Here is a 14,092-nt window from a genome sequence, read left to right as displayed (position 1 = left end):
GAATGCGAGCATTTGCGGGTAATCAAATCATTACAGATCCAGAGATAGGGGGTAATCCCAGGTTAAAGAGGTGGGAATTGTCTCAAGCCAGGACAAATGGTAGGATTTTGCAAGTCCTTGTGGTACATTGGTGAGACCATGCAGACACTACGACAACGAATGAACGGGCATCGTGCGACAATCACCAGGCAGGAATGTTCCCTTCCAGTCGGGGAACACTTCAGCAGTCAAGGGCATACAGCCTCTGATCTCCGGGTAAGTGTTCTCCAAGGCGGTCTTCAGGACACGCGTCAACGCAGAATTGCTGAGCAAAAATTTATAGCTAAGTTCCGGACGCATGAGTGCGGCCTCAACAGGGATCTTGGATTCATGTCGCATTACATTGACCCCCCCCCCCACCATCTGACCTGGACTCCTTAACCGTACTTTTTTTTTAGGACACTACGGGCAATTTAGCATGGCCTATCCACCTAACCCGCACGTCTTTGGACTGTGGGAGGAAACCGGAGCACCCAGAGGAAACCCACGCACACACGGGGAGGACGTGCAGACTCCGCACAGACAGTGACCCAGCCGGGAACCGAACCTGGGACCCTGGAGCTGTGAAGCATTTATGCTAGCTACCATGCTACCGTGCTGCCCACAAACTTTAACCTGGGATTACCCCCTATCTCTGGATCTGTAATGATTTGATTACCTGCAAATGCTCGCATTCCAAGCATTGTCTGGCATCTCTGACTTTGTCTATATAAATGTTTCTGGAACATACCTCTCCATTCATCTGAGGATGGAGCAGTGCTCTGAAAGCTCGTGTTTGAAACAAACCTGTTGGACTTTAACCTGGTGTTGTAAGACTTCTTACTGTGTTCCAATAATTAAAAATACAAATGTTTTAGAAAGCAGAGTGGTGAATTCCTGCTTTCTTTACATGTGAACTAGATGTTTCCATTAGTATCTAGCTAGTAGAATTAATAGTCCAATTTTGAGACTACTGGATTTATAATCTACTAAAAAATTTCAGGAAAGTGTGTGTAATTACTTCTTTCAGGAAGTGTCACTGTGTTTTGCCCTGAAATCACTAAACTTTGGCTCATTTCCAAGCCAGACTAAAATTAGACTGCAGTAGTCTGTCTATACTGCAGAAAGCAGTAATGATAACTCACGTACAAAATAATGTTGTCACACAAGTGGGATTAGTGATTTTCAGAAGTTGGGTCCAGACACAGTGTGAATAGAAATTTAACCACCTTCTGACTTTGCACTGTCATCATTCCCAAGTGGGGAACAAAAAGTCCCATTATCAGCATTCACAAAGTTCACCTGAAGTTACCTCTTTTATATTTTTCCCCTATGAATCAGTTTATAATATCAAGAGAAGACCAGAAGTTTATTGATGTGGTTATTGGGAAATTTATGCTAAGTTTGCTATTGTTTTTCATAATAGAGACATGGATTCTTCACGGACTCCACTGAGTGAAGCAGAATTTGAGGAAATCATGAATCGAAACAGAGCCATTTCTAGCAGTGCAATATCGAGGGCTGTGTCGGATGCTAGTGCTGGTAAACTTCTCGTTTCTCTCTCACTACCACCACAAAATATTTCTCCTTTCTGAAAACACTAACTTGCGCAGGATATGATTACTGATTCCAGTAACCACCCAGTACCTCACCTTTTATTGTTCTTGAACTTAAACAGTATTGGAAACCTGCTTAATTGAGGCACATTGCAGGTGATCTTCGGCTCTATGCAACTTGCTTTTGTAATCTATTCCTCAATTGATGAAGGCTCGTGTTCCGTAGGCCTTTTTCACCACCCTATTAACCTGCCCTTCCACCTTCAGTGATCTTTGGAAGGTGGAGCGCTTAATATATGAAAAATTACCCTTCATTTGACTTCATTATTATTGTCAACATCACAGAATCATGTTGTGCAGAAGAGGCCCTTCGGCCATCGAGTCTGCACCATTACATAAAAAAACACTTGACCTACCTATCTAATTCCATTTGTCAGCACTTGGCCCATAGCCTTGAATGTTATGACAACATGCTAAGTGCTCGTCCAGGTACATTTTTTAAAGCATGTGAAGCAACCCACCTCTACCATCCTCCCAGGCAGTGCCTTCCAGACTGTCGGCACCTCTGGGTCAAAAATGTTTTTTTCTCAAATGGCCCCTAAACCTCATTTGTGAAATTGTGTCCCCTCATGACTGACCCTTCAACTAAAAGGAACAGCTGCTCCCTATCTACCCTGTCTGTGTCCTTCATAATCTTCTACACCTCAATCAGGTCACCCCCTCAAATCTTCTCTGCTCCAACAAAAGCAACCAAAGCCAATCCAACCTCTTGTCATAACTTAAAAGTTCAATCCCAGGCAACATCCTGGTGAATCTCCTCTACACCCTCCAGTGCAATCCTTCCTATAATGTGGCGACCAGAACTTCACACACTACTCCAGCTGTGGCCTCACCACGGTTCAATACAGCTCAAACATGACCTTGCTTTTGTAATCTATCCCTCAATTGATAACGGCTTGTGTTCCACAGGCCTTTTTCACCACCCTATAAATCTGCCCTTCCACCTTCAGTGATCTATAGACAAACACGCCAAGGTCCCATTGTTCCTCAGACCTTCCCAGTGTCATGCCGTTCATTGAATACTTCCCTGTCACATTGCTCCTTCCAAAGTGTATCATCTCTCACTTTTCAGGGTTAAATTCCATGCGTCACTTATCCGCCCATTTGACCATCCTGTCTATATCTTCCCATAACCCAAGACCCAACCTCCCTGTTAACCAGCCATCCAATCTTTGTGTCACCCACAAACATACTGATCCCCCCACATAGTCATCTGTGTCGTTTTATATAAATGACGAATAATAGATTCCCCCCCGGGGTCAATGATACAGATGCTATTTGTAGCTTCATAACCCCAACTACTTAGATGGCTGCAATCTGCTGATAGAATTAATCTAAATCTGGAGATCAAATTAGGACAGCCATAGACCATTCATTTATTCATCGGGCCATTAATTGACCAAAACGTAATCCAAGTGAACGTCTCGGGGCAGGATTGTTCGGAAATAGTTAAAAACCAAGTTTTTTAAATATTGTAACTAATGAGAGATACTACAAGGATTAAAAATTGTAGGAATAAAATCAATGGCTGCAGCAAAGAAGAAATGTTGGGTGTGAATTCAGGAATTGGTTTATTCTCTACATTTATTATGCAGATCATTGGAATAGACTAATGGCCAATTTTTTTTCATTTGGATTGCAGGTGATTATGGGAGTGCCATTGAGACCCTGGTTACTGCTATTTCTTTGATTAAGCAGTCTAAAGTATCTGCTGATGACCGTTGTAAAGTTCTCATAAGTTCTCTACAGGATTGTCTTCATGGAATAGAATCAAAATCATATGGTTCTGGGTCACGGTAAGGTGGAAATATTCATCCTCAAATCAAAATTCCATAATGTCGTTGGTGTTAATAAATAACAGTTGAGGGCAGCATGGTGGAGCAGTGGTTAACACTGCTGCCTCACGGCACTGAGGTCACAGGTTCCGTCCCGGCTCTGGGTCACTGTCCGTGTGGAGTTTGCACATTCACCCCGTGCTGGCGTGGGTTTAGCCCCCACGACCTAATGGATGTGCAGGTTAGGTGGATTGAACACACTGTCTCTTGATTGGAAAAAATGAATTGGGTACTCTAAATTGATTTTTTTTAAAATGGCAATTGTGTTCGATTTGATTTTTCTGGCTTAACAAGTTACTGAAATTCCATAAATGGTACAAGTTAATGAGCAGCAGCACAGTGGCTAGCACTGCCTTTGCGTCAGGGACCCGGGTTCAATTCCGGCCTTGATTGATTGTGGAGTTTGTACGTTCTTCCCGTGTCCGCGTGGATTTTCTCAGGGTGCTCTGGTTTCCTCCCACAATTGAGTAGGGTATGTGAGGTTACGGGAATAAAGTTGGGGAGTGGGCCTAAATAGGGTGGTCTTTTGGAGTGGCGGTGCAGACCTGATGGGTTGCATGGCCTCTTCACTGTTGGGATTTTATAGTCAAAATAACTGTGCTTTGAACTGTAAAACTTGCTTTGTATTAATTGGAAGTGCTTGCCAGAGCTGAATTTTGCGTCAAGGAGAATGTTCACACCAGAATGTTGTAGGCAGAGAGCAATCACAATTTATTTTAATCAGCTGATTGACTGTCCAACCTTGTGGCTGGGAATGGGTTGCTGAGTTTTTGCAGCAATATTGATTAAATGTGGAATCTGATCCTGTCCTGTGTTCCGAGATTGTACATCAGAACTTTCAAGAGTATTATTCTATACTAACATAGTTGGCTTCCATAGGAGCACTTGCGTCCACTCCTAGATTTGACTCTCCCACAGGCTAAACAGCAATGTTCCCAAAAGAGAAGAGTCTGATCAACAGCTGAGAGCTTTTTTCCATTTAGAGATCGTCTTTAACCATTTGAAAGCTTGTCACAGCATTGGGTCAGCCTGCTTGGAATTAGCTGCTTAGTCTCATTGCAGGTATTTTGTTTCACGTGGCTTTGTTCATTATTTCAGTTTGTTTCATTTGAATGAGGGGACCTGGTAATTTTTGAAACCAGAACACTTTTTTTTTGTTGTTTCTTCCTGCACGATATTTACTTGCAGTAACTTTGCCTGGAATTTCTGTTTTTAAAAAAAATTTAGAGTACCCAATTATTTTTTTCCAATTAAGCGGCAATTTAGCGTGGCCAATTCACCTAACCTGCACATCTTTTGGGTTGTGGGAGCGAAACCCACGCAGACACTGGGAGAGTGTGCAAACTCCACACGGACAGTGACCCAGGGCCGGGATTTGAACCCGGGTCCTCAGTGCCATAGGCAGCAATGCTAACCACTGTGCCACCGTGCTGCTCTTGCCTGGAATTTCTGTTTAGTGTTAAGGATGCCCTGTGTTCAACCCTACCCACTGAGAATAGGATGAAAGATTCTCGTCAAAATGAACATTTGTTCACAAAGAGGCTCTTTGGTATCTTAATTTGTGAAGGTGAAACTGAGGAGAGGATAAAAGGAAACAGATAGTTAAATTTCCCTATTGAAATTCTGGCTAAGATTGGAGCAAATTTTAACTTTAATATGGTGTCAGGATAACACAAATGATGCTTTAGTTTGAAGCATGACCATGCAACAAAATGTACTGTCTTGGACCACATATGCCATTAAGGTTTCTCACAATTTAATTCCGAATAGTTGTAACAAAAATGAAGAGGTTTCTGGTAATGTCTATTTGATTGTTTTCCTGTGCACCTACATGTGTGGTGGCACTGAAACAATTTTTCCAGCTAAATCTCTCAATTCTCTCGCTTCCCACAAGCTAAGAATACTTGTACTATTAAGAAAATAATTTTGGACTTTCCAAAGATGTTTGATAAGAGACCATGTAGTGACACAAAGCTGGAACATGTAGCACAATGGGTAACAGACTGGCTACAAAAAAAGTGAGTGAAAGTAGTTACTCAGACTGTCTTGAGGGGGTAAGTAATGTTCCATCCATTGGGATTGATGCTTGGGACTACTGGTGTTGTTTTGCAATTTACATCAATGATTTGGACTCTGGCACTGCTTGCAACAACATTTTTGAAATTGTACTTCTGAGTTCAAAGTATGAGTGGAGTTCATGCAGAAGTGGGCTCCAACAAAATAAAAATATAGTCACCATAGTCCCAGATGACCATGGGTTGCTCTCTTTGAGAGAGGAGAGCTGCCTGGTTGTGATTTAACTGGAAGGACCCCACACCTCTGGCAAGGGGCAAGGTTTTTTTTTATAAATTTAGTGTACCCAATCATTTTTCCAATTAAGGGGCAATTTAACGTGGCCAGTCCACCTAGCTTGCACGTTTTTGGGTTGTGGGGGCGAAACCCACGCAGACACGGGGAGAATGTGCAAACTCCACACGGACAGTGACCCAGAGCCGGGATCGAACCTGGGACCTCAGCGCCGTGAGGCGGTTGTGCTAACCACTAGGCCACCGTGCTGCCCTGCAAGGGGCAAGGTTGAGCAGGCAGGTCCTTCATGAATAACCTCAACTGGTGCAAGAATTGAACCTGCATTGTTGGTCTTGCTCTCCATCACGAACCAGCCGTCCAGCCAATTGAGCTAAGTCAGCCCCCATATGGGCTGCGCAAATGAACAGGATGATAATATATTACACAATGGTTGTGTAATTGGGAAATGAACTTCAATGTAGGTGATGCATTTTGTAACATTGAGGCCAGATACTCTTTTGAACATCAGAAACGAGCCAATGATTTGGGGGTACACAAATCACTAGTAAATGGATTACTAAGACGATTAAAAAAAAACACAGATCCTTTTGCTAGGGGTTAGAATTAAAACCAGAAAAGCTACTCCAGACTTGTGTAGAATCTTGGTTAGGTTATACTTGAAGCGCTTTGAACTGTTTTAGTGTAAAATTATAAAATGATCTGGAGGTACTGAAGGTGCAAAAATATTTTACTACAGTGATGCCAGAATTGAGAGGTTGTAACCTATCAGGAATGCACAATGGTTATGTAATTAGAAAATTTACTTCAATAATGTGGTACATTTTTGTAAGATGAACAAAATGACGCTCTATTTTCTAGAAATGAGAAGACTGACTGATGACTGGGAGAGGTTTTCAGCATTATGAAAGGGTTTTATAGGGTAGAAACAGAAAAGATGCTTCCACCTTGTCTAGGGTATCTGAACCAGGGACCTATATAGTATAAGGTAGTCGCTAATAGTCCAATTGGGAATTCAGGAGCAACTGCTTTCCCAGAGAGTGTTAGATTCTGGAATACCCTACCTTGAGGTGTAGTTGAGGCGATTTGGCATAGATGCATTTAAGTTGAAGATTGGTAAACAAATGAGGGAGGCATTAGATGGGTGTGTTGATAGAACTAGATGAAGACAGGTAGAAGGACATTTGTGTAGAGCATAAACACTGAGTGGACAAGTTGGGCTGAATTTCCTGCCTCTGCTGTAAATACTATTCGAGTGCAAAAAAAAAAATGCTGTGTATCTGAATTTCAGAATAGCTTAATTTGAACAGGCACATGTTTAGTTTATTGTTTTTTTTAAAAAAGCTTTAAATGGGTACATTTGAGTGACAGATTAGATTCAATCAGCCAGGACTTCATAAAGCAAGGGACAAGCAAGAAAGCAAGTGTGGGAGAGGGAGTAAAGGGTGGTACGGAATGTGTGGCAAGGGAGAAGCAAGTGTGGGAGAGGGAGTAAATGGTAGTACGGAATGTGTGGCAAGGGACAAGCAAGAAAGCAAGTGTGGGAGAGGGAGTAAAGGGTGGTACGGAATGTGTGATTAGTTTCGCACCATTTGATAAAATTATATAAAATGTAATATCTTTCAATTTAAAGTCTGCTTCTGTGGATTTGGATTAGTTTAATTGCAGGCTTTTTTAGAGTTTAATACATTGTATTTAAAAAATGAAAATGATCACACTGTTCCACAAAGTTCCAGTGATTGCACAGTGACCAGTACTGCTTGGCCTGATCCAGATAAAATTGGACCTTTTAAATTTTGCCAATCCGCATGCTAGCTCCGCAACCATCCCCAGTTGGTAACCAACATGTAATTGCGTTCCCATGTTTAGAACAGGAAGCGGAGATAGCTCAAGTCTTTGCAAAAGAGATTTAAAGTAACTGGAAACTCATGCAAAAGTTGGAATTAATAAGGGTGTGGCACTTCATAAAGTAAAATATATGGTCGTGTCATTGACTTGGCAGGTACCCCTCAAAAGGTCTATGGGTGTGTGTAAGAATAGAGAGAAAAATCGCTTCTCGGCCCTTTGGCACGATAAGTGTAAGGTCGGGTGTAATGCATGGATGTAGTATATCACTCTTGTGGGGACCGTGAATTGGATTCAATTTGAATTGGTTTTTGGATCAGGCAAGGAGCTGAATTAGGGGTTTGCCCCTGTCCACACTCTGAGCTCTGGCTTTGTAACTCTGATAAAGTAATAAAAAAAGAATTGAGACAAAAGATTCCTTTAAAGTTGAGATTTAAAACCATGTCTGAGACTTTACAAAGGGTTCCCTCTGGAGTAAACCTGAAACATCCTGTCAGGTTTTAGTACTTTAATGGAGCTATCTGGTTGATGCAAATTGAACATTATAAATTTTTCCCAGCTGAGCATGTTTTGAAAAAGTGGGTGTGGCAGATAATACACTGAGCAAAGTAAAAGATTTATCACAAGATGTATCCATTTATTTACTACTATCCAGGGTGGCACAGTGGTTAGCACTGCTATCTCACGCCACTGAGGACCTGGGTTTGATCCCGGACCCGGGTCACTGTCAGTGTTGAGTTTGCACATTCTCCCAGTGTTTGCGTGAATCTCACCCCCACAACCCAAGGTTGTGCAGGCTAGGTGGATTGGCCATGCTAAATTGCCCCTTAATTGGGGGGTGGGTGGGGGGATTGGATACTCTAAATTTATTTTTAAAAATACAACTATCCAGAAATTAATCCTTCACTTTTCCGGACACAAAAACCAGTGGTTTTCTTTGCATCCCAAAGGGACTACTTGTGTTTCCGGACAGTTTCTTTGTAGGTGCAGGTTCCTATATGCAAGGACCCTTCATGGATGATTCACCTCCATAACGGCGGAGGTTAATCACCTGTAGAACCATAGAAAAGTTACAGCACAGAAGAAGGCCATTCGACCCTTCCTGCACAAACCAGCCTGAGGATACCTAGGTGCCCCTTCCAGTCAACTTTCAAAGATTCCAACCCATTGAGTACGTCCCCGCTCTATGATTATTCCGTCCAATATCTGTGTTCCTCTGGACTATATCTGCAACATCCATTTCCTTTTGTAATTACGGAGACAAAATATTCATTGTAAAACCCTTCCCACGCACTCTGCACCTTGCATGCAACACACAAGTTCCCTTCTCCATCTCTGGTAGATCCCACTTTTTCCTCAACTAACATTTTAATATACTGATAAAACATCTTTGGGGTTTCTTTAATTTGCTCATCTTTTTTTCTTGCTCTTTTGATTTCCTTGTTTCCTATTTACTCCATCCCTGCACTTCCTATACACATCTAGGCTATCTGCAGTGCTTAGTTCTTTGTGCCTAATACTTGCTTTCTTTTACTGTTTGATTTTCCCCTGTATTCCTCTAGACAACCAGGGGGATTATATTTGTCAATACCACTTTTATTTTTGGAGGGGACATGTCTACTTTGTATATTTAAGATCTAGTTTTTTTTAGTGTTTCCCATTGATTATCCACGATTTATCCTGTAGCAGTGCTGGCCAGTCCACCTCGACTAAGTACCTTCTCATTTATGTAAAATCTTCCTCCTCTTCCCAAGGTAATACTAAATCTAACTGAATTGTGAAACATTTTTCCTGGCGACACTGCATGAATTTCTCTCCCTCGGTTCCCCTTATATTGATCAAATCCCAGTTGATATTGGGATAGTTAAAAGTCTCCCCCTTTTATTGCCATCTATTCTTGCAGGCAGTCATTTGCCTCCATATCTGTTCTTCTAACCCCTGTACGGGGTCTATAGTCGACTCCCAGTAGTGTGACTGCCCCTTTTTTTATTTCTAAGCTCAACCCATAAACCTCGTTTCTTGACCCGTTTAGTACAACATCCCTTCTCACAACGTAAATGGATTCTTTAACCATTGGTGCTTCTTAATCACTCTTCATAGGGTAGTCCCGCCATATCCAGAACAAGTGTGGTGAACTTTTGTTGCACTCCCTCTATGGCAATACTATTCTTTCTGAAGGGGATCAAAACAGCACACATACTCCAGGCGGGATCTAACCAAACTCCTATACAATCATGAGATTTCACTATTCCTTTTGCGATAAAAGCTCGTCTTCCTAATAGCTGGCTGCATGGTGTCTGCTAGCATCGTGATGCTGCCTATGCCATGCCCATGAATGATATCCCCACTGGTTTTCTCTGGATTCCAGCCATAAGTCCAATTATTTATTTATTTATTTATTTATTAAATTTAGAGTACCCAGTTCATTTTTTCCAATTAAGGGGCAATTTAACGTGGCCAGTTCACCTGCCCTGCACATCTTTGGGTTGTGGGGGTGAAACCCACGCAAACAGAGAATGTGCAAACTCCACACGGACAGTGACCCAGAGCTGGGATCAAACCTGGGACTTCGGCACCGTGAGGCAACAATGCTAACCACTGCGCCACCGTGCTTCCCTTATAAGCCCAATTATAAGGGCCCTCTCTGGTTGGCTATCACTGATGGCCATCTGCAACATTTCTTGAGCTGCATACACTTGATCTCTAGCGAGGCCCATTCCAGCATGGAGTCGGTGGCTTGACTGATGTCGCCCCCGTTTTCCCCACACACTTCCATGCTGTGACAGCTATATACAAACAAGGAGCAGGAGTACATCATTCCAGCCTGCTCTGCCATTTTAGAATCTTGATGTCAACTTCCATAGTGCCTTCTGCTGTTGACCCCCAATGGGAAAGGGGAGAAAAGACAGGCTCCTCCGGGCATGCGGGAACAGAGGTTTGGGTGGAGGGAGGGACTTTAAGTGTCCCATCACCTTCTGGTTCTCTTTCAAATGTGATCATCTTGATCACGCTACGCAAAGTACAATGCAAGACCACAGCAATCCCAGCTGTTGTGTATGGCAGTAACTGGCTTCAGTTCTATCCTTTCATCGAGCCCTGTACTACTAACTGGAGTTTGTGAGGTTCTGGGGTGGTGGGGAATGGAGTTGTGTGTGTTTGGCTAGGGGGAGGGGGGTGCGGAGGAGGAGCTGAGACTGCATCCTTCTGCTCATGCTGCTCACCCATGCCTAATGAGCCTGTAACATGGTGGACATTGGAGTCTGATTGGTACTGCGTGTGGAGCCTCAGCATTAAAGCACTGCACTCGCCAAAATATTCCCACCGCTTTCCTTGGCACACTTGCACAATGAGCCATGGCATACCGGTTGAAAACCTCTGCCTTAAGGTACATACCGGTTTGTTACGTTATGGAATACAATGATTATTTTTGTTCATGATCAGAAAACTGCTGGGTAATCCTCCTAATATGCTGCCAGTGATATAAATTAGTTAATCGATTATATATGACTATACAAGACAAATGTAACTTTTAAAATAAAGTTGGATTGATAATTTTTTAAAACTTCTTAGAAAACGTGAACGTTCACGGGAGAGAGATCACAGTAGATCGAGAGAGAAAAGCAGGCGCCACAAAGAACGCTCACGAAGCCGTGATCGGCATGATGACTATTACCGTGAACGAAGTAGAGAGCGGGAAAGGCATCGTGATCGTGAACGAGATAGAGACAGAGAGCGAGACAGAGAACGAGAGTATCGTCATCGTTAAATAGGTGGGTTGCTCTGTTCATTTTATAACTAAAGCGATTTTATTTTTCTGCCTGTTTTACAAACAGATTTGATAATTCTTCAATTTTATGCAGTAACATTCGACTGGGACCTTATGTTAAGTTACACAGAAGCTGTTTAGCACATTTGTCAAATAATGTTCTAATCTTGGTAAGTATTGCACCATTGAAATTAGTTGGTGTCTAATTCATAAATTGCAATTGAGTTCCTTTATTTTACTCTTTAATTCACATCAAACCCTTGCTTTTCATGTAAGAAATTTTTAAAAAAGTATTTGGGCACATACCTTTTTTCTGAATTTCTACTAAAGTTTAGAATTTTGTTTGGTGCTACATTTGTGTTGAAATAATTATTTGTAGAAATAATAATAGATAACACCGATTTGTGATTTTGGGTGCCTCTGTTTGCATAGTTCCACTTCAAATGTTAATGTTTATCCTTCCTGTATTCCCACCATCCTCACCTGCCATTTCAAGCACAAGATCCTGCAGACTACAATTTTTTTCTGTTGAGAATAAGTTCAAAGCTATGACCGTTCATGCAGAAACGCTGACTTCCAAACCTCCCTCTTTTCCATCTTTTGGGGAAAGTTTTCACCCAGAAAATCAGTTTAATTAGAACTAGCATAAAAGTAACTTGCTTCTCACCAACTGCTTAAGCAGGGGAGATTCCTCGGCAATTAACATGTTGTGGGAATGCTTCAAGTGATCTGTGATATCACCAATTTATCGGAAGTATTGTTTTGGGCTGTAAAGTATTGAGTTCTAAGTCTTGGGTAAATTTTGTCAGTGATTTAATACGTTTATTTTCTATGCCTTGTTTGATGGGAGTTGGGGCTTTGACTTGTTATCTTGAGATTCTGAGAAACAGATCTAATATTCAGAAGCGTAAAAACTTTTTAAATGGCTAGATTTCTAGACACCACAATGATTAATAATCTTAGGCCGTTGTGAGGATGCGAAGCTGCAGAGTTGAAATTCCCCACAGGAAAGAAGGAATGCAAGAGGCTGTTACTCTGAGCAAAAGTCACAAATTTCATAACCAGTCAATACAGCATTTACTAAGGGTAATTTAACAAATTACCTGTTGATCCTTGCGGCAGCTGATGGTGCCTGAAAGAGCAAACCATCTGGATTTGTTGGTTTTGTGACACATTTCTGAAAAGAGCAACTTGATGTGTCCTGTATTAAGGTTGACAGAAATATATTTTGCCTCAAATAAACTTTCAGGTAAAGCACTTATTTGTTATCCCCAAGTTATTTTATAATCTGTGATTGTTCTGGTTTTCTCCTGTTGGGTAGATAAACATTCCATTTAAAGCATTTTGTTCTTTTACACCTAGTTGGTGTTAAAAAGGCTTTCCAAACAAGGACAGTCCTACACAATTACCGTGGAATAATTTTCAAAATGGAGCATGTGCTATTTCCTAATCAGTTTTGCATATTTTTGGGTTTTTTTCCTATGATTTATCTATTCAGTAAGATAAACAATTTTCATGGAGTAAATAAATTATGCCAGAACTACTTCATAGAATCTATGGCACAGAGCTAGGCCCTTCGGCCCAAATTGGTCAATGCCAACCAAAAAGCCCATCTAAGCTAAACTCCACTTAAAATTTATAGTATTTGAGTTAGCCCAGAATCAAAGGGAGCATAATAATGATCAAAACGTAATGATACAAATAAAGATTTTCAAGTAATGTTTTGTGATGCAGTCTTCCAAGTATCACATGCAGAAAAATTGTAAAATAGCAAATTGGTTGACAGTTTAATTTTTATTTCCCACAGGTAAATAGGTTCTATAAAGGAATGGTTTAATTTTTTTTATTGTCGAAACTTATTGTAAAGTTAGCTTAAAAATTAAACGCACTCTTGTCTCTTGCACTTTTTAAAGCAGTGTCTGAGTTCTGATAGTCCATTTGATAAAAATTGCACACTTTTGAGAAGTTTACAAATCCAGCCACCAGTCTTATTAGAATTAGTATTGTAATTCTTATGCTATTATATCTTGAATAGGTACTTGTTGGTTTTAAAAAAAGACTTGTTTATGGAAATCTTTACTCTGAAGTTTTAAATTTGATACGTATAGTTTACAGAAAATGCCATTGATGGTTTAAGGCCCACTTTGATGCTTTCTTTAGTGTGACCTTTAAAAATATCCAGGCTGATGGAAGTTCATTTTATGCACTCTTTGTATGTGAAGTACTGCTTTTTCCCCCTCACTTTAAATCTTATCAATTTGAGTGTATTCACCCTAATCAATGTTTTCTCCATAATATAGGGAAATGTTTGTATTATAGTTTCAAGGAATTGAGAATGTCTTTCTGGTATGCCAAGTGCAATTTATTTTGTGGACTCTATACACTACATAATTTGGTCATTTCCCAAGTATTACTGCATTAATAATTCACTTAGTTGGTTTCTTACCAACATAAAAATCGTTTGAATGTATTGCAAATAACAAAGTTCATGCAACTAATATCAATTAGTCATAAAGACATTGCTGAACATCAACACAAATCTTCAATCACTACTGTTGCACCAGAAATGAATGGCACTAATTTTGAATGTTTCTGATTTAAGGATTCTAATGTTGGGCATTTCAGGAATTTAGTTTATGAATTTTTTCACTTATGCCTACTTGCCTTGGTTGGGTGAGACCGTGCTACAAATATTTCATGTTACATTT

At 40.9% G+C, this 14,092-nt stretch overlaps 1 protein-coding gene across 2 annotated transcripts in view; it reads left to right on the top strand.

The window, feature by feature from the left end:
• Window positions 1–14,092, top strand: part of cpsf6 (cleavage and polyadenylation specific factor 6) — a 45,954-nt gene that overhangs the window by 21,285 nt on the left and 10,577 nt on the right. For both annotated transcript variants that reach the window (XM_038780094.1, XM_038780093.1), the window contains 3 exons: window positions 1,445–1,560; window positions 3,277–3,430; window positions 11,189–11,388. In XM_038780094.1, the coding sequence (XP_038636022.1) occupies window positions 1,445–1,560; window positions 3,277–3,430; window positions 11,189–11,384 (466 nt within the window). In that variant the 3' untranslated portion in view covers window positions 11,385–11,388. The remainder of the gene's footprint in view (window positions 1–1,444; window positions 1,561–3,276; window positions 3,431–11,188; window positions 11,389–14,092) is intronic.

This window comes from Scyliorhinus canicula, chromosome 20, assembly GCF_902713615.1.
Source record: "Scyliorhinus canicula chromosome 20, sScyCan1.1, whole genome shotgun sequence".
Lineage (NCBI taxonomy): Eukaryota > Metazoa > Chordata > Chondrichthyes > Carcharhiniformes > Scyliorhinidae > Scyliorhinus > Scyliorhinus canicula.
Note: the sequence above shows the minus strand (reverse complement) of the source record. Positions and strands in the feature narration are given on the sequence as shown.